The sequence below is a fragment of the Aethalodelphis obliquidens genome, unplaced genomic scaffold (genome assembly GCF_003676395.1).
Source record: "Aethalodelphis obliquidens isolate GAN/ISIS:26980383/991018 unplaced genomic scaffold, ASM367639v1 scaffold8, whole genome shotgun sequence".
Classification (NCBI taxonomy): domain Eukaryota; kingdom Metazoa; phylum Chordata; class Mammalia; order Artiodactyla; family Delphinidae; genus Aethalodelphis; species Aethalodelphis obliquidens.
The window spans coordinates 57,048,578-57,075,885 of NW_020837952.1; the positions used below are offsets into that span (position 1 = coordinate 57,048,578).

Genomic DNA, 27,308 nt, shown 5'->3' on the forward strand with positions numbered 1-27,308 from the left:
TACTTGCATGTGGAGACTGGCTACCACAGGGAATAATAATAATTCCCCACGTCATAGAGTCATTGTAAAGATAAAATAAGTTGATACGTGTAAATAATTAGAATAGTACAGACACGTAGTAAGCGTTTAATAAGCATTAGATGTTGTTTTACTATTATTATTGTTAAGTGTAGGCTTAGGGATACAGCTTTTGTGAGTAATTGTTTTAGTAGTTCTTTTGTCTGGGAACCTAAAGTGAAAGCAGGCATAATTTCCATTTCAGAAGTGAAGCGTTCACCCAGTCATCACTGGGCTAGCAGCCAGGCAGTCTGTTAGGTACTAGTATTAAGAACTAACACATATTACAATAGCCAGGACATGGAAGCAACCTAATTGTCCATCAATAGATGAATGGATAAAGAAGATGTGGCACATATATACAATGGAATATTACTCAGCCATAAAAAGAAACGAAATTGAGTTATTTGCAGTGAGGTGGATGGACCTAGAGACTGTCATACAGAGTGAAGTAAGTCAGAAAGAGAAAAACAAATACCGTATGCTAACACATATATATGGAATCTAACAAAAAAAAGGTTCTGAAGAACCTAGGGGCAGGACAGGAATAAAGACGCAGACGTAGAGAATGGACTTGAGGACACGGAGAGGGGGAAGGGTAAGCTGGGACCAAGTGAGAGAGTGGCATGGACATATATACACTACCAAATGTAAAGTAGATAGCCAGTGGGAAGCAGCTGCATAGCTCAGGGAGATCAGCTCAGTGCTTTGTGTCCCCCTATAGGGGTGGGATAGGGAGGGTGGGAGGGAGATGCAAGAGGGAGGGGATATGGGGATATATGTATACATATAGCTGATTCACTTTGTTACACAGCAGCAACTAACACAACATTGTAAAGCAATTATACTCCACTAAAGATGTTTAAAAAATAAATAAATAATAAATAAAAGGAGAAAAGGCTAAAATAAAGAACTAACACAGAACACTTCATAACAAAGTTTCTTTTTTTATATATATGTTTATTTATTTATTTATTTTTGACTGCATCTGGTCTTAGTTGCAGCACACAGGATCTTCTTTGCAGCATGCAGGCTTCTCTCTAGTTGTGGTGCAAGGGCTTCTCTCTAGTGTGGCGTGCAGGCTCCAGAGCACATGGGCTCTGTAGTTGTGGTGCACGGGCTCAGTAGTTGCAGCTTGTGGGCTTAGTTGCCCCGCGGCATGTGGGATCTTAGTTCCCCAACCAGGGATCAAACCCACATCCCCTGCATTGGAAGGCAGATTCTTAACCACTGGACCACCAGGGAGGTCCCACAGGGGTTCTTAATATGGGTTTTTTGCGTGCGCTTACAGGAATCTGAGACTCTTGAAATTGTATGTCAAAAGTTTGTATTTGGGCTTCCCTGGTGGCACAGTGGTTAAGAATCCGCCTACCAATGCAGGGGCCACTGGTTCGAGCCCTGGTCCGGGAAGATCCTACTTGCTGCGGAGCAACTAAGCCCGCGTATCGCAACTACTGAAACCCACGCGCCTGGAGCCCGTGCTCCGCAACAAGAGAAGCCACCACAATAAGCCCATGCACCGCAACGAAGAGTAGCCCCTGCTCGTCACAACTAGAGAAAAGCCCACATGCAGCAACGAAGACCCAACGCAGCCAAAAATAAAATAAACTAAATAAATTTTTTAAAAAATGTTTGTATGTGCCTACATGCCATTTAGTAAACAGAATACATCCATAGCTTTCAAAAGATTTTCTAGGATGTCTTCAGATCCTTAAGAACCACATGCTTTATCAAATTTGATTCTCATGACAGCCCCAAGAGGTGGATAATATTACTAGAGTTTTGAAGGATACGAAGATGGTTCTGACCATCAAAGAAGTTATGTATACCCAGCTTACTGTTAATACAAGGTAGAAAGTGAAAAGCCCTGTTAGAAAGATATTATTATGCTTTGGAAATTCAGAAGGAGAAATTTATTCTAACTCTTGAAATTGGGGAAAGCTTTTTGGCCTTCAACTCTAAAATTACTATAGCTCATTTGACAATTATCAAATGCCTACTATATTCCAGTTGTTATTCTAGGCCCTGGGAACATAACGTTGAGCAAACAGACAAAACTCTGTGTCTTCGAGGAGCTTACATTCTTTTGGGGAAGTCTTACACAGAAAATGTGATCCTTCTCCTCACCTTGTATATTGAAACTTCAGGGCAACTTGGATTATTTGCCTAACAATGCCTTCCATATAATAATGTTTAGTAAATATTTGCTTGAATGAGTAAAAGAATGAACCAAAGAGCTGGAAGAGATCTTAAGGGGTCATGATCCCATTTTTCAGGCAGGACCACATGTAATTATCTTTTCTTCCAAATTTTTGCAATGGAATAGAAATTTGAAACCTGGGTTATCTCCTTAATTTGCCGTGTGCTATGAGAAGATTGGGCATAAATTGAAGAAATGAACTTGAGTGTCTCCATCTAATATTAAACTCTCTTAAGTACTTTGGCACTATAGAAATGCAAAGCATCACTGTTTTTTGTCATTTCTAGGGGAGGTGACGCCAGGACTATCCCAGGTGGAATATGCACTTCGCAGACACAAACTAATATCTCTGATCCACAAGGAAGCACAAGGGCAGAGTGGTACAGACCACACAGTGGTACTGCTGTCCAACCCTACATACTATATGAGCAATGATATCCCCTATACTTTCCACCAAGACAACAATTTCCTGTACCTGTGTGGATTCCAAGAGCCTGATAGCATTCTGGTCCTTCAAAGCCTCCCCGGGAAGCAGTTACCAGCACACAAGGCCATACTTTTTGTGCCTCAGAGAGATCCCAGTCGAGAACTTTGGGATGGCCCCCGATCTGGTACTGATGGAGCAATAGCTCTAACTGGAGTGGATGAAGCCTATACGCTGAAAGAATTTCAACATCTTGTACCAAAACTGAAAGGTAACAAATGGGAGCAGAAGTCAAATCATAGGCCAGATTGGGACTAAGACCTTCCTTGCCTGTTTAGACAAAGTTCTTCATTTCCTAAAATAATCATCATAGCAGTATTGCCCTGGGCACCATGAAAAGAATATAAATCTTGGGCTTCCCTGGTGGCACAGTGGTTGAGAGTCCGCCTGCCAATGCAGGGGACACGGGTTCGTGCCCTGGTCTGGGAAGATCCCACGTGCCGTGGAGTGGCTGGGCCCGTGAGCCATGGTCGCTGAGCCTGTACGTCCGGAGCCTGTGCTCCACAACGGGAGAGGCCACAACAGTGAGAGGTCCGCGTACCACCAAAAAAAAAAAGAATATAAATCTTTTCCACAAGACTTTAAAGATTTCATTTATTCATTTGCTAAATCTTCATTGGATTATTCATTCACAGAGACTTTTAACTGTTCTAGTTTGAAATCCCAGACAGAGAATTTTAAAGTGGAGGATGAGCATGGGCTGCTTTTCAAGATTACTGATTTTCAAGATTACTGATTTTCAAGATTACTGACCAGTCTATTGACCTTTGATTACTACTTATCTTACTGCTTTTGCCAACTCTTCAAAAAAGGGCAGTATTCTCAAAGAATGATTTATTCATCACCAGCATGAGAATCACCTGGTGATGCATTGTAGAATTACAAATGCATAATAGATACTGGAAATGTAAAATCTGCAGCCCCCACTCCATACCTACTAAATCAGGATCTGCATTTTAACAAGATTCTCAGGTGGTTCGTGTACACGGTTGAATTCATGCCCCTTGAAATAGTCACTTTCTCTACGCTTATACTGGTGAAATTGTGATCACTCAGAATGTTTTGGGATTCCTTTTCTGGAACTTTTCAGAATGTACACTGCATTATAAACTATCCTTAGTGATTCTTACAAATCTACAACTCTAGTAAGCATTTTATTTTTTGAAGTGTCCAAAAGTCACTTAGATCCGAATTTGATAAATAAGATAGATGATCAAGTTGGAAAATACTTGATTTTAGACAAAATAATGTATGATCGTAAAATTTTAGTCATATTCTTGTAAGGTTTATAAACATTTCTGAAGTCAGTCTCTAAAAGAGAATTTCAAAACTGTTTCCAGTGATCATAGATTGAAAGTTTAAAAACCTAAAAAGGTTGGTCTGTGATTTTATAAGCTGACAGCAGATGGTCATGGTTGTTTCACTTTTTAAAAATTACAGCAATTAAATTTCTATTGAAAATAAGATTAGAGTTTTACCTGTAATCTACATTTAAAATCACTTTTATTTTAAAGTGAAAATATTTAGGAGATTGTACCACTAATACATATCCGATCAAAATTTTTAGGATTTTTTCCCTCTTCGGTCCCAAAGTCCATTGTATGAAACATACAAACAAACCTTCAGACTTAGATTGTCGGAATACTACTCATAGGTTTCTTTTTTATTATTACTATTTATTTATTTATTTATTTTTGGCTGTGTTGGGTCTTTGTTGCTGCGCACGGGCTTTCTTTAGTTGCGTCGAGCGGGGGCTACTCTTCGTTGTGGTGCACGGGCTTCTCATTGTGGTGGCTTCTCTTGTTGCGGAGCACAGACTCTAGGCACGTGGGCTCCAGTAGTTGTGGCTCACAGGCTCTAGAGCACAAGCTCAGTAGTTGTGGCGCACGGGCTTAGTTGCTTTGTGGCATGTGGGATCTTCCCGGACCAGGGCTCAAACCTGTGTCCCCTGCATTGGCAGGTGGATTCTTAACCACTGCGCCACCAGGGAAGCCCCTACTCATAGGTTTCTGTCAGAAAAAAAAGAAAGGAACAAATAGAGACCTGATGTAAATGGAAAAGATTTTCATAATGAGCCTCATCTTATATCTCAGGCAAAAATTGACCATTTCCTTGGGTCTCTAAAGTGAGATGGTGAACTGTGGTTGTCTGTAATGAGAATACATGGCAGATGGAAAAGGAAGGATTTCCTGGGTAAGTGTGGATTAGCATGTATTATCAACTATGAGAGCTCCTTTCACCAACACTGAGATTGTTTGTAAGGGATGGAACACTTTTAACCATAAGTTGATGAGCTGAGTACTTTTTTTCTGTCCTTTTGTGTTTAGTTATTTAATGATGCCTCTAGCTCAGTTGTGTAGAGAACAATTGTCATAATTGTTCTTTAACAGTTAATAAGTAATAAAATCAAAGCTTGCATAAAGCTTTAGTCTCATCTATCATCTTTATTAAAAACACTGAAGTTTGAGGGCAGAAAAAGCTGTGTGTTCAGTCTCAGAATATCTTGCTGTTTTCAGGGAATGGCCTTTCCAATGATTTACGATCCAATCCTTCAATTACTTCAGTCCTGAGAGTTTGTGTTCAACCCTTTAGAGTTCTATACTACGTATTTTATAGTTTTGACTCTTGTTCAAGTCATTATGACAGGTGGTATTTCTTGTTGCTGTTTTATTTTAAATCTGTTTTAAGCCGAGACACATACACTGTGGTATGACTGGATGAGGCCCCCTCACATTCAGCTCCACTGTGACTACATGCAGCAGTTGACAGAGGTCAAAGCCAGGAGCAAGAACAAGGTTCGGGCTGTGCAGCAGCTGGTACAGCATCTCAGGCTGATCAAATCTCCTGCAGAAATTGAACGAATGCAGATTGCTGGGAAACTGACATCACAGGTATGGCTCCTACTGAAAAAGTTCTTTCCAAATTAAAAAATCTCAGCTCTTAGGGTTCAGTGGGCACCTTGAGGTTGTGTACCCAATGTAGTAATCTCATGGCACATGGACATTTAGCTTCGCTTTGATGTTTACTGAATGTGTCTAGAGACTTGCTCAGAACCTTGCAAGGCATATCAAGTATCCCTCTTGTATCTTTTACCCATGATCTTAGTTGTTTCTCCTTGCAACAACATAAATTAATTCATTTTATTTCCTTTCCTTACCATAGCTACAATAATAGCAGCAGTTAGAGTTTGTTAAAGAAGATTCGTAGGACCTAAAATGACAGTGCTTACAAATCTGCAGTTTATTACAGGAGAAGGGTACAGTATAGCAACAGCATTAATGTAAGTATACCTGTCACACCCAATGGCTGTCTCACAGCCAGGTCCAGAGAAGCTGGGTGCAGACTTCTGTCGTCCTCCCTTAGGACCGGGCAAGGTGCATTTTCTCTGGCTCAGGAACCACAGATGCATGTATAGAACACCTGGGAACCAGGGAGCCCCAGATAGAATCTCAGCTAGGGATTTTTGGGTTTTGGTCTCATTGGCGTATTCCTGCTAGGTAACAGAGCTCTCACAGAGACCAAGTATAAACCTATAATCTCACTGTTATCAATACTGACAGGCTGATACAAACTGTACTGACCTGAAATTTCTTGCAATACTTTGTTTTTATTGCGGTGAAATAAATAAATAAATAAATAAATATATAAAATAAAATAAAATTTACCATTTAGCCATTTTAAGTGTACAGTTTGGTGTCATTAAATACTTTCACATTGTTGTACAATCACCATGACTGTACATCTCAAGAACTTTTTCGTGATTTCATGCTGAAACTCTGTGCCCAATAGGGAGTAACTTCTCATTCCCCCTTCTTGTAGCCCCTAGTTACCACTGTTATACTTTCTGTCTCTATGAATTTGACTACTCTAGGCAACTCATATAAGTGTAGTCATACAATATTTGTCCTTTTGTTTCTAACTTATGATGAAGACATCATAATGTCTTCAGGATTCATCCATGTTGTAGCATATATTAGAATTTCCTTCCTTTTTAAGACTAAATAATATTCCATTGTATGTATATACACTGTTTTGTTGTCCATTCATCCATTGATGGTCATTTGGGTTGTTTGCATCTTTAGGCTGTTGTGAATAATTCTGCTGTGAACGTTGCAGTAAAAATATCTGGTTAAGACCTGACTTTCATTTATTTTGAATATATACCCAGAAGTGGAATTGCTGGATCAAATGTCAATTCTTTGTTTAATTTTTTGAGGAACCACCATACTGTGTTTAGCAATTCATAAGTGTTCTAATTTCTCCATATCTATGACATTCTGGTTTTTTTTTTTTTTTTTTTTTAATAATAGCAATCCTAATGGGTATGAAGGGGTATCTGTGTGGGGTTTTTTTTGTTTTTTTTTTTAATATTTTATTTATTTGGTTTTGGCTGTGTCGGGTCTTAGTTGTGGCATGAAGGCTCTTCATTGCAGCGTGTGGGCTCAGTAGTTGCTGCGCACAGGCTTAGTTGCCCTGAGGCATGTGGGATCTTAGTTCCCTGACCAGGGATTGAACCCGTGTCCCCTACATTGGAAGCCAGATTCCTAACCACTGGACCACCAGGGAAGTCCCGGTATCTGTGTTTTTTTAATACAATTTTTAAAGGTTATACTCCATTTACAGTTATTACAAAATATTGGCTATATTCCCCATGTTGTACAATACATCCTTGTAGCCTGTCTTACACCCAGTAGTTTGTACCCCCTACTTCCCGATCCCTATATTGCCCCCTTCCCTCCCCCTCCCCACTAGTAACCACTAGTTTGTTCTCTGTATCTATGAATCTGCTTCTTTTTTGTTATATTCACTAATTTGTTGTATTTATTAGATTCCACATATAAGTGATATCATACAGTATTTGTCTTTGACTTATTTCAGTTAGCATAATTAATGCCTTCCAAGTCCATCCATGTTGCTGCAAATGGCAGAATTATTTCTTTTTTATGGCTGAGTTGATTGTGGTTTTGATTTGCATTTCCCTAATGGTTAGTGATAATGAGCATCTTTTCATTTGCTTATTGCCCTCACAACACTTTTAATCAGTATGTTTCATGCCATGCCTTGACCAAAGTAGTGCCATGCAGAAATTTAGCAAAACAGCTCAAGCGAATTCTAGGAATTAACAGTTCACACCCCCCGACCCATTGTCAAGGCTTTTTCTAATAAAATAAATCCTTAGTTTGATAACAGTTACTTGCCTTACAATGTCATACAATGAGATAGACAATCAGAGTGTCCATGCTGAATCCATTTACAATATCTACAAAATATGGGGTTGGTATAGATTTAAACGGACAGCTGAACCTTCCACTTGTACTTTCTCATGTTTTTGTACTAACCGTACAATTCTTTTGCTTCTCAGATCTATAGCTCTCTGTTCTTTTTGGCATATATTGTCTGAATTATTAAGAATCATAATCTTTCATTAATCAGCTGTAAGTATTCATCAGACCAGTTCTGCTGCATAGGGAATAAGATCCTGAGAAGGCTTTAACTCAGTCTCCCATTATATTAGATCACTATTAGTATCTACAGTGTTAATTTTACTTATGACTCCATATTATACCTTATAACAATACCGCTGTAGTTACAGTATAAATCAGACAAAATAATGGTGTTATCAATTTTTCCCTCCCAACCCAATCTACCTTTTCCCACATACCATGTATTATTCCTCATAGGAGTATAAATCAGAGACCATATCTGTTTTTTCAGGATTCAGAACATCTCGAGTACATAGCCAGATTTCTTCTCTCAGGTTACATGGTTTGACAGATACTGGTCCCCGGTGAGAAGAGTCCTGCAACAGAACCCATTTATCTACCACAGGAAGCACTATAATATTTAAAGTTTGTCCAGTACTCACAAACTACACTATAGGGAAAGAATGGTTAGCCCTCATTTGGGGTGCTGAAGCTGGTAAAGAGCACCTCGACAGGTTGCATCCTCTAGTTAATATCTTCCATAGACTACAGGGCCCATACGTCTCCCACAAATGCATACCCTGGATTTCTGCTATGGGAATTCCTGGCCATAGGGCTTGGGATGCCTTGGACTCCATTTGAATTAAGGAATCTATTAACCTAGCTTATATTAACACATAAGCTTGTTCCCTTCTCACTGCTGGGTTTATTTGGGCATGTTGTCTTAGTGTATGCTGTAATTAAAAGATTCGTTTTGTGAGCACTGTGTTATTACTTCAAGTATCTTGCCACTTTTGTCTTTACTCCTGGAATAGGATGCCTTCAAGGCACCCTATTCATGTTAGTAGGTCTTTCCTTATTGAAAGCAAATCTGCCTGGCCAGTTACTCATAGCCCAGCTCCTAATTCCTCTAAAGCTCTCGTTTCTAGTGGGCCAACACCAGACATGTTGCCATTGAGTACTAACTGCTTTAGTACAATTAGGAAATAAATTTGGTACCCCCAAAATGGTAATTCCTCCAGGCCTAGATCATATGAGTTGACTTTGGTCTACTCTTAAACAGACTTTGGTTTGAGTTTTACATAGCGCTTCCCATAACCAACAACAACAAATTCCAAAATTCTCAGGAATGTAGGCCCACTAAGTTTTAACTTTTTCTTTATCAGTGATCCAAGTGTCCCAAATGTCCCTCCTCCTCTTCATGCCTATTCACCCACAAGAAAAGGGCAAATAGCTATTTTTACACATAATGTTATTATGACAGATGGGACATGTAGTAGATGCCATTCTACTATCACATTGTGGTACCCTTTTTAAACCATCATCACAATTAATGGCTACATAATGTCCATTTAGATTATTATTAATCAGTGTTTTTCAGGTTCAGCCTATTAAATATGCCCACAGGTTTCTTCCCAATACAGGTCCTCTATAATAGATCCATCCTATGAAATGAGAATCAAAAAAACTAGCTACAGTTGTATTGTTTCACGTAGTCAGACACAGAGCTCCCATCTCTTCATCCATTTTGAGGACATATATCACTCTGGGAAGTGTGTTTGTTAGGTTGGCTATTGTCTAGCTCTCTTTTTGGCTCTTCAGAAGAGGAAGAGATTTCATCAGAGCCCTTCACCCAAGAGCTTCTGAGTTAAGGCTGAGCGAAATATTATCCTCTTGCTTTAAGCATCTCTTGAGGCACCAAAATTGTTAGATTTTCCCTTTTGTGGCACTCATTTATTGGCTCCCTTTCCCTCAGCAACAACCTTGCCTTTCCATTCATCATTAATTTTAACTCATACCCTTTCCCCGCTAAAGTATAATTTTCTGGTCCAGCCACTGAGCTAGTCCATTCCCAATTACAAGGGGACAGACTGGATAAATACAGAAAAATGGAACTGTACTGTTCCAAGAAGAATTCTTATTAACAATTTGAGCTTCGGTAGGGGCCAGTGATCTATGTCATTGTCCAGTGCATCTGCCTGGCCTGAGTTCCTCCATGTCCACGCATTTCATGGACCTTTGTTGACATTTCAGCAGATCAAATTAGGCCATCAACTAGTTGATTCCAGTCACCTTCAAACCCTGGCATAGGGTTTCTTTGGTGAGCATCAACATGGCCTACTTCGTTTTACCCTCAGAGTTTCCGTAGAGATTTATATAGAGTGGTGGCCCACATGTGGGAATCTTATTCAGTTATTTATGGCCGATTGTTAGACCAATTTCAAGTGCATTGGAGTCAGTATTTACCCAAATAGTGAGGCTTTTATTTGTGTCCATTTCTTCTATCATGGCTAGGAATACAACATGTAATTCAACTCAGTGGACCAGCTTGTTCTTTGATAAGGATGTTACCTTCTGCTGGACTCAATATCTGCTTTCCATACAGAATTGCCTTTAGTTCTGAGCTACCATCTGTGAACCAGACCAATTGCCTGGCATCCTTGGGCAGTCAAAAGGAAGGATCTGAGGAAAAAAGGCTCATAAAGATGATGAGTCTGTCCCATGGATCCCCTGGTAACATACTCCATATAGTGCATTTCCATTTTATGATGGAATTCCTTTGGGCATTGCCCTTCTTGTTGGAATGCTTTCTGGCATGAAATAATACTGTAAATGTATATTGGAAACCATTCTACATGAATGCAAGTTGTTGTAGGTTCTCACTGGTGATTGATAATGAGGAAAATGCATTAACCAGATCAATACAGGATACCAGTCTCCTTTAGCTTGTTGTATCAGTTGAATAGTGTGGAGTGTATTGGGGACAGCTGAGTCTGTGTCTACTGTTAGTGACCTGGTTCATTAGCCTTCCTTATTGGCCACTGGGCTAGTACAGTGAATTTATGGACACTAATATACCTGCATATGACATTTCTTTATTCAGGGCAGTACTGCCTTCTAGGTATCCAATAATGTTTCCAGTTTTCTAGTTGAGTTGGCTTAGGTTAATTCTAATGGCTCCCGTGTTGCATGTCCAGTGAGTACTGGATGAAGGGAAGACCCAAGTTATTCTTTTCTTCATATTACCCAGTAGAGGGAGGATTTTCCATTCAAACATTATATCCATATCAGTTATACATTCAGGTAAGGGAGATACCACAGTATATGCTGTTTTATCATATATTTCAACTTTTAACCAGACCTTAATTTTTTTTAAGTCTTTATTGAATTTGTTACAGTATCACTTCTGTTTTATATTTTGGTTTTTTGGCCACGAGGCATGTGGGATCTTAGTTCCCCAACCAGGGGACGAACCCACACCCCCTGCATTGGAAGGCGAAGTCTTAACCACTGGACTGCCAGGGAAGTCCCCAGACCTTAATTTTTATTCCTTTCACAGTAGCATCCCCTTATCCCCCTGAATTAATTCTGTCATCCCTAAGGGGCTTATTTTCAGCCCTAAGCAGTACTGCACACTGTGCTCCTGTATCCAGTAGACCTAAAAGAATTTCTTCTTGACCTCCAGTCATTGACATACACATTTGTAAAAGGTCTTGGGTCCCCTGCCAGGAACTGGGTCAAGAGACCTTGGCCTTCATATCAATTTTCTTCTTCCATTACCACCTTAATATTGAAATCGAGTATTTTGGTATCTGACGATAGTGGCTCATTGGAATCTTTCTCTTTCTAAAATTCCTCTAAATCAGATTAATTGAGTGTATCTGCCTTGAGATTTTTATATCCTGAGGAGTTTGAGGACAAGCAGTTGCAGGTTCTCCACCTTACTGTAAAATTATCATTGTTTGGCACTCTGTCATTTTCCTCCTTTTCATAACATTTTTAATTAGCCATATAAAAAATGAATTGTTGCTCCCTTATTTTCTTTCCATTTGCTACTTTTTATTGTAAAATACACACTACCATTATAACCATTTTAAGTGTACAATTCAGTGGTATTAAGTATATTCACATTGTTTTGCAACCATTACCATTATCTATTTCCAGAACTCTTTAATCATCCCAAACAGAAACTCTGTAACCTTTAAACAATAACTCCCAATTTCCCCTCTCCCAACCCCAATAACCTCTAATCTACTATGAATTTGCCTATTCTAAGTAAGAATAGGCAAATATTCTTCTTGTATAAGTAGAATCATGTAATATTTCCCCTTTTCTGTCTGACTTGTTTAATTTAGCAGAATGTCTTCAAGATTTATCTGTGTCATACATATATATATATATATATATGTATCAGAACTTCATTTCTTTCTGTGACTGAATAATATTCCATTGTATGTATAGCCTGTATCTGTATTTTATTTATCCATTTATCTGTTTATGAATACTTGGGTTGTTTCTACCTTTTGCCCATTGTGAATAGTGCTGCTATGAGCATTGATGTATAAGTATCTGTTTGAGTCCTTGCATTAAATTCTCTTGGATATATGCATCAGAGTGGGATTGCTGGATCATATGATAATTCTATGTTTAACTTTTTGAGGAACCATGTGGCTTCACCATTTTACACTTCTGCCAACAATATACAAGGGTTCCAATTTCTCTACATCCTCACCAACACTTGTTTTTAGGTTTTGGGGGGTTTTGTTTGTTTGTTTTGATAATAGCCATCCTAATGGATGTGAAATGTTACCTCATTTTGGTTTTGATTTGCATTTTCCTACTCACTCATGGTATTGGACATCTTTTTGTGTGCTTATTGGATTTTAGTATATCTTCTTTGGAGAGATGTCTGTTCAGTTCTTTTGCCCTTTTTTTAATTGGGCTGTTTGTCTTTTTGTTTTTGAGTTGTAAGGGTTCTTTACGTAGTATTCTGAATACTATGTAAAGTATCAGATATATGGCTTGCAAATATCTTCTCCCAGTCTGTAGGTTGTCTTTTCACTCTCTTGACAATGCCCTTTGACACACAACAGTTTTTAATTTTTTAAAAAAATTTATTTATTTTTGGCTGTGTTGGGTGTTCGTTTCTGTGTGAGGACTTTCTCCAGTTGTGGCAAGCGGGGGCCACTCTTCATCGCGGTGCACTGGCCTCTCACTATCGTGGCCTCTCTTGTTGCGGAGCACAGGCTCCAGACGCACAGGCTCAGTAGTTGTGGCTCATGGACCTAGTTGCTCCGTGGCATGTAGGATCTTCCCAGACCAGGTCTCAAACCCGTGTCCCCTGCATTAGCAGGCAAATTCTCAACCACTGCGCCACCAGAGAAGCCCCAGTTTTTAATTTTGATCAAGTCCAATTTATCTAGTTTTCTTTTTTTGCTTATTTTGTTGTCATATCTAAAAATCCATTGCCAAATTCAAAGCTATAAAGATTCAGCCCTATATTTTCTTTTAAGAGTTTTCTTTAGTTTTAGCTCGTAAGGTTAGTTCTTTCATCCATTGTGAGTTAATTTTTGTATGTGTTTCTTAGCAGAAACATAGGGGTGAATCTTCATGACCTTGGATTTAGAAGTGGAGTCCTAGATATGACACCAAAAGCACTAGCAACAACAACAAAATAGATAAATTGGGCTTCATCAAAATTAAAAACTTAAAAAAAAATTAAAACCTTTTGTGCATCAAAGAATATTATCAGGAGAATGAAAAGGCAACTTTGGAATGGGAGAAAATATTTGCAAATCCTATATCCGATAAAGATCTAGTATCCAGAATATGTAAAGAACTCGTAACAACTCAACAAGAAAAAAGATAAGGGTTCAACTTCATCCCCTTGGTGTCCTCTTTCTTACTGATTTTATTTCTCTTGTAAAGTCCTAAACTCCGTATTATCTTTTTTTTATCCATATGAGGAAGTTGAGATAAAAAAATCTGAAACTACCTGTTTATATCCTCCTGAGATCCAACAGCAAAGTCATATATGAAGCCCCTGCTGGTGAGCATCCTTTATCACAGTGTCTGTTATAAATTTAGTAAGGGGCATTCCATAAGGGTGCTCATTTCCTTCATCATACAGCCAGTGCAATACTGCCTACATCTACAGCATTTCTGCTGCTTCAGTAGGCACCAACCATTTATAAGACAAGGGAGAAGCAGGGCAATTGCCTATGTCTGGATATGTATGGTGGACCCCTCCCTTAATGCATTCTGGTAAACCAGGGGTTTCTCTGAAGCTACAGTGAGTCCTAATTCCCCTCCACTCAACAGTGTTTAAAGCCAGAGACACTGCTCCTTGATCTAAAATTCTTAGGAACCATTTTTAGTTCATCAGGGTGTTGCATGTAAATCTGAAAAATGGCTCATTTCTTTCACCGAATAACCCCTTTCGAGATTTTTTTTTGTCCCCCATCAAACAGTTTGCCCTACCTGAATTATCTTAGTTGTAGTGTGTATCACAAGCTTAGCTGGTTCATCAAAAATTACAGTGGCCCAGGTTCCTTTGGTTAGAGCTTTACCTGCTGCTCAAAGTAGGTGAAACTCATCTGAAGAGGATTCTGAACTTTCTCAGATCAATGCTGAAAGCCGCAACCATATCACTGAGTTTTTAACAAGACCACTATCGGTTTGCAATTCCTTTCTAGTCCATTATGCTAGCTGCTAAAGTTCAGGTTCTGTTATTTTCAGATTCCACTGATTTCAAAGCCAGTACTACTTTAAACCAGTGGTGGCTTGGCAATCATCCAAGCTCATAATTTTCTTTTTTTTCACCCTTTTTATCAGAATCATTCTTTTTCTTTCAAAATAATACCTTTACCATATATTAAGAATAATTCAGATATGCTGCAACAACTGGATATCTACATGCAAAATAATGATCTTGGACCCCTACCTCATACCATATATAAAAATTAACTCAAAATAAATCAAAGACCTAACCTTAAAAGCTAAAACTATATAAAACTTAACAGAGGGTGGCACAGTGGTTGAGAGTACGCCTGTTGATGCAGGGGACGCGGGTTCGTGCCCCGGTCCGGGAAAATCCCACATGCCGCGGAGCGGCTAGGCCCGTGAGCCATGGCTGCTGAGCCTGCGCGTCCGGAGCCTGTGCTCTGCAACGGGAGAGGCCACAACAGTGAGGGGCCCGCGTACCACAAAAAAAAAAAAAAAAAAAAAGTTAACAGAAACATAGGGTGAATCTTTATGACCTTGAATTTGGCAATGGATTTTTAGATATGAAATGAAAATAAGCAACAAAAGAAAAACAGATAAAGTGGACTTGATCAAAATTAAAAACTGTTGTGTGTCAGAGGGCATTATCAAGAGAATAAAAAGACAACCTACAGAGTGGGAGAAAATATTTTCAAGCCATAAATCTGATAATGGTCTGTATTCAGAATACTATGTAAAGAACTCTTGCAACTGAAAAACAAAAACACAAACAGCCCAATTACAAAATGGGCAAAAGAGTTGAATAGACATCTCTCCAAAGAAGATATACAATGAAAAGATGCTTAATATCAGTAGCCACTTAGGAAATGCAAATCCAAATCTAAATGAGATACCACTTCACACCCAATAAGACAGCTTATTAAAAACTAAATGCACAAACAAAATAACAAATGTAGGCGAGGATGTGGAAAAATTGGAACCTTTGCACATTACCAGTGGGAATGTTCAGTCACTGTGGAAAATACATGGGGGTTCCTGAAAAAATTAAACAATTATCATATGATCTGACAGTTCTTCTCTTAGGGATATACCCAAAAGAATTAAAAACAGGTACTCAAACAAATACTTGTACACAAATGTTCATTGAGACACTATTCAGGATAGCCAAAAGGTGCAGACAACTCACATGTCCGTCAGTGGATGAATGGAATAACAAAATGTAGTATATATATCAATACATACAGTGATATACTATTCAGCCATAAAAAGAAATGACATACCTTCCACAGCATTGATGAACCTTGAAACCATTATCCTAAGTGAAGCAAGCCAGACACAAAATATCACATATTGTATGATTCCATTTATATGAAATATCCAGAATATGTAAATCCATAGAGACTAAAAGCAGATTGATACTTGCCAGGAGCTAGGGTGAGGGGGATATGGAAAGTAACTGTGTACTGGGTACGGCATTTTCTTTTGGGGTGATGACAATGTTTTTGAACTAGGTAAAGGTGACGGCTACACAACGTTGTGAATATAGTAAATGCCACTGAATTGTTCACTTTTATTGGTTAATTTTATGTAATGTGAATTTCATCTCAGGTTTAAAAAATGAATGAATGAATTAGATGCCAACTGTACTAACTATGGCAGTTAAACAGGTCAGTTGTTAAAGAAGACTCAGTGACAGTGCTTACAAGTCTACAGTTAGTACAGAAGAAGGGTACAGTATAGCAACAGCATTAATGTAAGAATACCTGTCACACCCAATGGCTGTCTCACAGCGAGGTCCAGAGAAGCTGGGTGCAGACTTCTGTTGTCCTCCCTTAGGACCGGGCATGGTACATTTTCTCTGGCTCAGGAACCACAGATGCATGCACAGAACACCTTGGAACCAGGGAGCCCCAGATGGAATCTCAGCTAGGGATTTTTGGGTTTTGGTCACGTTAGCATATTCCTGCTATGAAGCAGCATAGCCCTTCAGAGGTCCCAGGGAGACCAAGTACAAACCATTAATCTCACTGTTATCAGTACTGACAAGCTGATAACAAAGTGCTTGGAAACTCTTCTCAACGCTGTTAACCAGCATATTTCAGACTTTGACCAGGATCAGTGCCGAGTGGGAACTTTAGCAAAACAGCTCAGGCTAATTCCAGACCTGCTGGAATTAACCTCACAGCAGAACAGCACACAGATATTTGAAGGCTGCTTTCCTGTGTTCTACCTTAGTCTTTCCAAAGTGAAGACTTGTTTTCCTTAACTATTCCTCATTTGTTATATTTTCCCTTATTTTGGTAACCCTCCTCTGTGCTGTAGTTTGTCAGTGTCCTTCAAGTACAGTGTCCAGTGCTCTTGCCACAACCAGACCAGCAAAGACTACTTATAGCTAATTATAAATGTGATAAGCGTTATGTCTTTGTCTTCCTGCAATCACTGATTTTTAAAATAAGGAAGAAGAACTAAGACTAGATCTGTGGGATAATGTTAAGGGCTCCAGAGGAATTGATATCAGTCCAATGATCAGATGTCTTTGAATAAGGTGTAAAATCAGTTTTAAATCTACCTAGGAGTATTCTGACCCACACTTCTGTCACTTGTCCTCACATAGTTATCCTGAGAGACTATTTTAAGTATTGTCCTACAATTTAGAAGTATTAAGTCTGTGGTATTCCCTTTATCTACCAATTCAGTAATGACAACAGACAGGGAGACGGAATTTGGCCTTATTTTTCTTTCTTTCTTTCTTTTTTTTTTAAGAAATCCAAAGAGGATTTTTTAAATTTTATTTATTTATTTATTTAATTTTTGGCTCATTGGGTCTTCGTTGCTGCCTGCGGGCTTTCTCTAGTTGTGGCGAGCAGGGGCTACTCTTCATTGCGGCGCGCAGGCTTCTCATTGCGGTGGCTTCTCTTGTTGCGGAGCACGGGCTCTAGGCGCATGGACTTCAGTAGTTGTGGCTCGTGGGCTCTAGAGCGCAGGCTCAGTAGTCATGGTGCATGGGCTTAGATGCTCCGTGGCATGTGGGATCTTCCCGGACCAGGGATCAAACCCGTGTCCCCTGCATTGGCAGGCGGATTCTTAACCACTGTGCCACCAGGGAAGTCCTGGCCTTATTTTTCTTAATAAACAATTTCTAGCTGTCAGTGATTTTTATTCCCTCAGTATTCCCAATTCTAATCTAGAATGTTTCTGTAAGATTTTTGGATATTTGGACAAAATAGTTTCCTTAAGAAAAGTTATGGTAAGAAAAGCAAAAACAAAAACCCCCAAACAACAAAAAAGAATAGTTATGCTGTATTTCTGTGGCTTAGCCCAAACAAAAATTTCCCTTCTTTTGGGGGGCAAGCCAAATATAATTTGTGCCTATGTGATACTAATCAGTTGGACTGTGTGGCACTCTGATTTGGTTTAAAATAAGTAAAGGACCTTACCATTAGAGTTAAGTAATGTTTACAGACAGAGCATTGCTAGAATATTTGGGCAGAAGGAAAAGTGGGGTAGGAATCAGACTTTCTCCAGGTCTAATCTCTCCTGTGGCTGAACGCATATCCTGCCTCCTGGACATCTCTCCCTGAATTTCCTGTAAGTATCTAAACTTGTGCTCTCCCTCCACCAAACCTGACTCTCCTCCTGTATTCTTTCTCATGGTTAATAATATCAATGTTTACCCAACAACTATAGATAGAAATATGGAAATTATCCAGATAATTGCTTCTCCCCAACCCTTATATCTAATTAACTAGTCCACAAGTGCCCTCCTAGGGAGGCAGAATAGTGTAGTAGAGAACAGACCTGGGTTTAAATACCAAGCTGTGTTATTCTGACCTATGCCTAGCACAGTGGGACACCTACTATCCCTTTGCTGTCTATTTGCTTCCATTATTGCCTGAGTATAACTCTACCATGGCAGAGTGAGCTTTATAAATCTGATGTCCCTCTCCTACTTAAACAACTGGGTGGCTCCTTGTTGTTTTCAGGATTACATTTCAACATGCTCATGAAAGGCCTTTCATGGTGTGGCCCCTCCTACCTACCCTTCCAGCTTCATCTCTTCTTGTTCCTCCATATGTGCTTGACATATGTGCTGACATATGTGTTTCAGCATATGTGCTGGCCATCCTGAACTCTGAGATGGGCCACAGTCCTGTGTCATCCCTCTGCCCTGAGTGCCCTTCCCCTCCTTTCCAAATGGCACAGTTTCCTTATTCTAACCTCACCCATATGGGGACACACACACAAAACCTTTATGAAATCATTCGTGAAATGCTTCTTCTCTCCACTCTCCCTTCTCCATAAACTATACAGTATCCATTCATGATGTACTCTGATTATGAGATGCACAGGGTGAAATGCAAAGAAAACCCATTTTACATTTTTAAAGAGTCAGAACACAAACATTTAAATAGCACCTAGTGGGACTTCCCTGGTGGCGCAGTGGTTAGGAATCCGCCTGCCACCGCAGGGGACACGGGTTTGATCCCTGGTCTGGGAAGATCCCACATGCCACGGAGCAACTAAGCCCATGTGCCACAACTACTGAGCCTGTGCTCTAAAGCCCATGAGCCACAACTGCTGAGCCCACACGCTGCAACTACTGCAGCCTGCACACCTAGAGCCCGTACTCCACAACAAGAGAAGCCACCGCAATGAGAAGCCCGCACACCACAATGAAGCGTAACCCCCGCTCGCCGCAACTAGAGAAAGCCCGCGCGCGGCAACAAAGACCCAGCGCAACCAGAAAATAAATAAAATTTTAAAAAATAGTAAATACATAAATAAAACAAAGTTTAAAAAAAAATAAATAGCACCTAGTGAGGTAAGAGAGTTAAGTGTTAGTTGGGAGTGTGGGCTACATTGTGACAAGACAACCTAATAAGTGGCAGTCTTAAGGTTTGCCCCTTGGTCTTTACAGAAAAGGTATCACACACATAGTGAGGATAGGTGGCATGAAGCACGTACCATATATACCTGGAATCATCTGTGAAGAAATGGATTCGTAGGAAGCACATTGATTACAAAAAGAAGTAAAGCAAAATCAGGCATTTGACCACGTATGAAGCAAAAGGAAGTTTTCTATCTTGTTTAGTCTGCATAGCATTGTAAAAGGGCCATGACTTCAAAAATTCTCTGTACTATTCATTAACAGTTTGGAAGGAAATAAACAAAAAGACAAATCCCTCTTTTAAGTTTATAAGCCTCAAGACTTCCCTGGTGGGCCCAGTGGGTGAGACTCCGTGTTCCCACTGCAGGGGGCCCGGGTTGGATCCCTGGTCGGGGAACTAGATCCTGCATGCATGCCTCAACAAAGATCCCATGTGCCGCAACTAAGACCTGGCGCAGCCAAAATAAGTAAATAAAATAATAAATATTTTTCTAAAAAGTGTATGAGCCTCAGTAGAGCTACCACACTTTTCCTTTTTTCTGTCGTGTTTTTTAATTTTCTTTCCTTTTGGCCGCGCCTCATGACTTGCGGGATGGGATCTTAGTTCCCCTGTCTCCAACCAGGGATTGAACCCGTGCCCGCTGCAGTGGAAACTCGGAGTCCTAGCCACTGGACCACCTAATTAGTCCCTAACTAATTTTAATTGCTAATTCATTCAGCAGATATTTATTTTAAGTACCTCCTGTGGTGGCAGGCACTGCTTTAGGTTCTAAGGATACAGTGGTGAGCAAAACAGACTGTCCCTGTGTCCCTATCCTCAGTCCACATACATTTCTGAGGAGAGACAGTAAACAAATATTTGATATATAATCAGCTGGAATTAAATACTGTGAGGAAAAATAAAGCAATGGAGGGGGATAAAGTGTGATGGAAAATGCTAATTTAGATATAGGGTGGTCAGGAAAGGCCTCTCTGAGGATGAGACATCTGAAGAAAGATGAGAATGAGAAAAGGCAGCAAGCCATGCAGATATTCCCATTACATCCCAGTTGCTTTTCTTCTCTTGGGCTTTATGATGATGTTACCTTGTATTAAGAAGTGTTATTGGGCTTCCCTGGTGGCGCAGTGGTTGAGAGTCCGCCTGCTGATGCAGGGGACATGGGTTCGTGCCCTGGTCCAGGAAGATCCCACATGCCGCGGAGCAGCTGGGCCTGTGAGTCATGGCCGCTGGGCCCGCGCGTCCGGAGCCTATGCTCCGCAACGGGAGAGGCCACAACAGTGAGAGGCCCGCGTACAAAAAAAAAAAAAAAAAAAAAAAAAATTAGTATTAAAAACATTTCTTCCTCAATTCATTACTTCATCTAACAACTTGAGAGAAATTCCTTTCTAGTTGTAGTATCATATAATCATATTCCTGTGCAACTGGTTTGTTTTTATCCCACAGACACTGGAAATTATATAGCCGACAGAGTTTCCCCTTTCACATTGACTGCTAGAAAACTCAGAGATTAATTTGTGACCTGTCCATATTAGCCATAGTAGTTGTGAAGGTCATTATGGTATGCCTCTTTTTGGTTTGGTTTTGTTTAGCATCATTCCTCTCAAGCCTGCCTTTTTTTTAACTCTACCATGAGTTCATGCTATCTTGTATTTTATGTATCCATGTAATCTAATCAGAAGCCTTTTTGGAACAAGATACAGTGGTGAATTGTAAACATGTATGTTTATAAAGGTAGAAAACATGACACATAGAGAATTACAGTACTTACATTGGTAGTATAGGCCGGTGGTTCTCAACTGAGGGCAGTTCTGTGTCCCCCAGGGGACATTTGGCAACATCTGATTATCACAGTTGGGAAATGCTACTGTCATCCTACATTGAACAGGACAGCCCTCAAACAAAGAATAATCTAGCCCAAAATGCTGATGGTGCCAGGGTTGGAAAACCTTGCTGTAGACTGGACCAGTCAATCCACAATTTCATACATTCCAGGGCTGTAGAAGCATTTTGTAATGTAAATGTCAAATGTGTTTCCATGTAGCTTATTCTAATATACAATGTATATTCTAAGTGGGTAGGTTGGGTGCCCTTCCACTAAGTCTGTCATCAGTCAGCTATTACTGAAAGCAATATTTTCCCCTTTGGAAATCTGTATTATGATGCCCACAAAGCCATAACTTCAGGTTGACAAAGTTGGGGAGAAGTGTGCTTTTTGTTTGACCGCCAGTATTTTGAACATTTGAATAAGCAGCGTAGTTAAAATGAGACTATGTTCTTTTCATTCTTCATTCTTTTTGCAGGCTTTCATAGAGACCATGTTTGCCAGTAAAGCCCCTGTAGAGGAAGGCTTTCTTTATGCTAAGGTGAGCATTAAATGGCTGGAAAAGTTTTGTTGGACGCAAATGTAATTTCATTGATTTGCATATGGCATCCAGTTGGCTTTCATGGAAGTGAGCAAGATATCAGTGGAGAGGATTTGGTTCTTAAATGTCAGTGGTAATTTATTAGATGATTCTAAAATATGTAGAGCTACAATTAGATGGAGAAAATTGCGAAGTAGAACAGGTAAAGAAGGAAAGACTTTTGCAAGTGTGAGTTAAGAATAATACTGTTAAAGTAATGTAAAGGCAAAGAATCTGAGGTGGTGTTGCAGATAGTAGCAGATATGAACCAGTCTCCAGGTCCATCCTAGGATATAATGAAATTAGTAGAATTTACCATTTCCCTAGCATCCTTTTTCACACTTCCAGAGCATGTAGGTCGGTAGCTATTTGAAAGGTTGAAATTGGTAATTTAGAGCTGTTGTTGAAAATGCAAGCCATATTTCAGTGTTGATCTAAATAAGAAAAAACAAATAGTAACATGTAAAGTATCTGACCGTTTCTCTGTACTCAGCCCAATCATAGGCTTTCCATGTTCTCTTCTGGACTTAACAGTTTGAAAATCACAGGAAATTTAGAGCACTCAGGAGAAAAGAACAGATTTAATAATAGAGTTGAATAACAGTATTGGGGTGAGCATAAAAGAAATGGCCTGAAGTTACAGCATAATAGTTTGGTTAAAAAGATGTGACGAGGGCTTCCCTGGTGGTGCGGTGGTTGAGAGTCTGCCTGCCGATGCAGGGGACACGGGTTCGTGCCCCGGTCCGGGAAGATCCCACATGCTGCGGAGCGGCTAGGCCTGCGAGCTATGGCCGCTGAGCCTGTGCGTCCGGAGCCTGTGCTCCGCAACGGGAGAGGCCACAAACAGTGAGAGGCCCGCGTACCGCAAAAAAAAAAAAAAAAAAAGATGTGACGAATAGTTTTCCATTGTTAACTTAAGATAAGTACTTGAATGGAGGTATGGGCTGTTGAAGAGAGCCTGTGCTGGAGCTGCCCTGAGGAAATCTCAGACTTTCAGTCATACTTTGCTGTTGTTTTGCAGTTTGAATTTGAATGCCGGGCCCGTGGTGCAGACATCTTAGCCTACCCACCTGTGGTGGCTGGAGGTAATCGGTCAAACACTCTGCACTACGTGAAGAACAATCAACGCATCAAGGTACACAGACCCCCTTCAGTGCTGCTTCCTCTGGGTCCAGATGCCTTAGTAAACTCTAACCTCATGGTCCCCTAACCTTCAGCTTTCACAAACTAACTGCTATTTATAAATCCCTTACAGACATGATCTCATTTGATCTGCACATTAGCACTGTGAGATAGGAACAATTATTAACATGCTTGTTTAATAGATGAGGAAAATAAACTAAAAAATTAGGTAACTCGTTAGTGCAGAGCCAACTATTCTAGTCTAAAGCCTCTGCTCCTTTCACTTGATAAAGCTCCTTTGCTAAGGACTTGTGGCAACAGTGGGCCAAGCATATTTTGGGAGCAGACAGGTTTTACGACTATCTTGTTAGCTGTGAGGGAACTTATTTTTTATGGTTTTCTCCCCAAGTGACTATACAAGTAAAGAATTGTGTATTCCTTTATTAAGTCTATTTTTAATTATCTACTTTAATTTACAGTAAATTCAAAAAACAAATATAGCAAACATAAATTATACAAAATAATTTTTTTTAATGAATACCCATGAACCAACGAGTCAACTCAAGAGCCAGAACATTACCAATGTTACATCTGCGTGCGTACCCTTATGCTCTGGCACCCTACTGCCTCCCTCCCAAAGGTCACTAACCAGTATCCTAAATTTTGTTTGTCATTCTCTTGATTTTTTCAATTGTTTTATCACATAGACATGATTCCCCAAACAATATTAATTAGTTCTGCTTGTTTATGAAATATATAAAAGTCATATATTGCTATATGTAGTTTTGGGGACTCAAACTTTTCTTTTAACCTCAAGTATGACAAGATAATACAAATTTTTTCTCAGGTATTTGTATCTGTTTACACTCCTACCAGCAGTGTATAATTCTGTTGACCACATCCTTTCCATCCCCTGATATTATCAGACTTCTTAATTTTTGCCATTTTAGTTGGAATAAAACAGTATCTCATTGTGGTCTTCATTTCCATTACCTCAATTACCAGAGAAGTTAAGCATCTTTTCTTATCTTTGGCATTACTGCTTTCAACTTGCTAATGTGTTGTTTAGGATATTCTGATTTGTGTACATGAATGAGATTGTCTTATAATTTTTCTCATACTGACTTTATGGTTTTCATTTCAAGGTCAAACTAAACTCATAAAATGAATAGTTTATTTTTTAATATTGTAAAATGGTTTGAATTAATGTTTCTTGAAAATTGGGTAGGACTCTGCTGTGGAATTATTTGGGCCAGATATCTTTTGTGGGATTTTTAACTATGATTCAATTTCTTTAATATACTGAGGCTTTCTATTTTTCTCTTTCTTTTTATTTATTTATTTATTTTACGTTTCTTATTGTGAAATGTAACTACTGGAAAAGTACTTAAACCATAAAAGAATAGTTTAATGGGTAATTATAAAGTTAACACCCATGTGACCGTTACCCAGGTCAAGAAATAAAACATGTAGGCAAGCTACAGCCCTCTGGGTGAAATCCAGCCTGCCACTTTGTTTTTTAAATAAAGCTTTATTGGAACACAGTGGTTTCCACTCCCCCACCCCCACCCCATGGCAGAGTTGAGTAGTTGCACCAGAGGCAGTACGGTCCACAAAATAAATATTGTCTAGCCCTTTACAGGAAACACTTAACCCCTGAAATAGGACATTACTGTGACCCCCCCACCCCCAAGAAGCTTTTCCACCATGTGGTCCTTCCCTCCCTGTGATAACTCCCTCTCTCCCTGATAGGGTAACACTCTCCCAATTTTGATGGTGATCATGTCTTTGCTTTTCTTTTTATTTTACAATTAATAAAGTAGTTTATATAATTTGGTTTTGGTCATGTTTGAACTTTATATATTTGAAATGTTATGTCTGTGTCTTCTTTTGTACAGAAGTATATTGTTGTATGCCGCTGTAGTTTGTTCATTGTAATTGCTAGAGTGTAGAATAGCAGGTAGAGTATGGTCTGTGAAGTTAAATATATTTTCATAAGAATGCTAAGACATTATATTATGTGCTCTTTTTCACTCTTATTTTCTCTCAACTGTACTGTGAAGTATCCCAGAGGCCTTATGACATGCAATATCACACCAACTTGAATGCAGAAGCAAATATGAGACTCCAGCTGTCTTCTCTTTGTCTATGCTAGACAGAGATTTGCAAAAATGTAAAACAATGCCACTTTTCTAACTAAATATTTTTATTTAGAAAAATAGTTATTTTCATTAAAAATATTATTTTAGCATGTAATTAGTGGGTTTATTGTTATTTTTAAATGAATAAATATTATAAAATTTTCTCAGTTTGAATTTCTTAATGTGATAAATATCCATAGGTGGATATTTATATATTCTCCAGGTTTTTACCATTATGAACAATGTTCTGTAAACATTCTTGTACATTATTCATGGTATGTAAGTTATCAAGGTTGCCTAAGAGACACCTAATAATGGAATTGCTGGGTCATAGGATATGCATATTTGCAACTTTCATAGAAAATGCCAGACATTTCCGAAGTGTTTTTATCAGTTTATATTTCCATTCTTCTGGAGACAGTTTGGTAGATTATATTTTTGTACCATTTTGTCTAAGTTTTTAAAATTGTAGTATTATCTTACATTTTAATCTTTTGTGTTTGTAGTAATGTACCCTTTTACATTCTTTTTTTTCTTTTGTTTTGTTTTCCCTTTATGTACCTTTTTACATTCTTGATATCTTTATTTGTTTGTTTGTTTATTTATTTATTTTTGGCTGCATTGGGTCCTTGCTGCTGTGTGTGGGCTTTCTCTAGTTGTGGCGAGCAGGGGTTACTCTTCGTTGTGATACACATGCTTCTCATTGCGGTGGCTTCTCTTGTGGAACACAGGCTCTAGGCATGGAGGCTTCAGTAGTTGTGGCACAAGGGCTCAGTAGTTGTGGCTTGTGGGCTCTAGAGCACAGGCTCAGTAGTTGTGGCTCGCAGGCTTAGTTGCACCACAGCCTGTGGGATCTTCCCGGACCAGGGCTCGAACCTGTGTCCCCTGCATTGGCAGGCAGATTCTTAACCACTGCACCACCAGGGAAGTCCCTTTTCTAATAAATCTTAATAGACAGTTTCTTTAAAAGTAAACATACATATTCTCTGTGAACCAGCAGTTTCTTTTTAGGTATTTTTCCAAGAAAAATGAAAACATATGTCCAAAAAATGCCTTGTACAAGAATGTTGATAGCAAGTGTACTCATAATAGTCCAGGGGTCCATAACCAGGATATTAGATATGGAAATTACCATGTGATATATCCTTGAGATAAAAAGGAGCAAACTACAGCACTGCCAACAGCATGAATGATCCCAAAAGCATTACACTGAATAAATAAGCCAGACACAAGAAAATTGCGAACTATATGATTCTATTTATATGAAGTTCTGAAATAAGCAAAACTAATCTATGGTGATAGAAATCAGATCAGTGGTTGCTTCTGATGGGGTGTTGACTGGGTAAGGCCATGAGGGTGTGGTTACATGGGTGTATACATTTGACAAAACAGACTTAATTCTGTATACTTAAGATCTGTGCAAAGAAATCTCAGCAGAGGTTTGTGGGTTTTTATTAGTCTTGTAAAACCATCTTCTCTCCTGCATGCCTCAGTGAAGATCCTGCGTACCGCAACTAAGACCCAACACAGCCAAAAATTAAATAAATAATAACTTTTAAAATAAATAAATAAAAATACTAAAAAAAAAAAACTTTGCACATCATTAATGCTATTTTGTCTTTGTTTATTATCTCATCACACTGTGCCCTGGCCTTTGTTAATTTCACTCTTTTACTCTTTGTGTTTATTCTCTTGTTCTTCTTTTAAGCTTTTTTTTTTTTTTTTTTGTGGTACACGGGCCTCTCACTGTTGTGGCCTCTCCCGTTGTGGAGCACAGGCTCCAGACGCGCAGGCTCAGCAGCCATGGCCCACGGGCCCAGCCGCTCCGCGGCATGTGGGATCTTCCCGGACGGGGGCATGAACCCGTGTCCCCTGCATCCGCAGGCGGACTCTCAACCACTGCACCACCAGGGAAGCCCTAAACTTCTTAAATTAGATGCTAAACTCTTTTTTCTGGCCATGCCACATGGCTTACAGGATCTTAGTTCCTGGACCAGGGATCAAACCCGGGCCCCCTGCAGTGAAAGCACCGGATCCTAACCACTGGACCACCAGGGAATTCCCTAAACTCATTAATATTCATCCT

General features: G+C 39.4%; 1 protein-coding gene across 2 annotated transcripts in view; it reads left to right on the forward strand.

The window, feature by feature from the left end:
- The window catches only part of XPNPEP3 (X-prolyl aminopeptidase 3), a 58,435-nt gene that overhangs the window by 17,088 nt on the left and 14,039 nt on the right, over nucleotides 1–27,308 (forward strand). The window contains exons 3-6 of one of the 2 annotated variants that reach the window (XM_027107760.1): nucleotides 2,545–2,952; nucleotides 5,430–5,632; nucleotides 21,858–21,920; nucleotides 22,981–23,094. In XM_027107760.1, the coding sequence (XP_026963561.1) occupies nucleotides 2,545–2,952; nucleotides 5,430–5,632; nucleotides 21,858–21,920; nucleotides 22,981–23,094 (788 nt within the window). The remainder of the gene's footprint in view (nucleotides 1–2,544; nucleotides 2,953–5,429; nucleotides 5,633–21,857; nucleotides 21,921–22,980; nucleotides 23,095–27,308) is intronic. The other variant, XM_027107763.1, reaches the window with a different exon arrangement.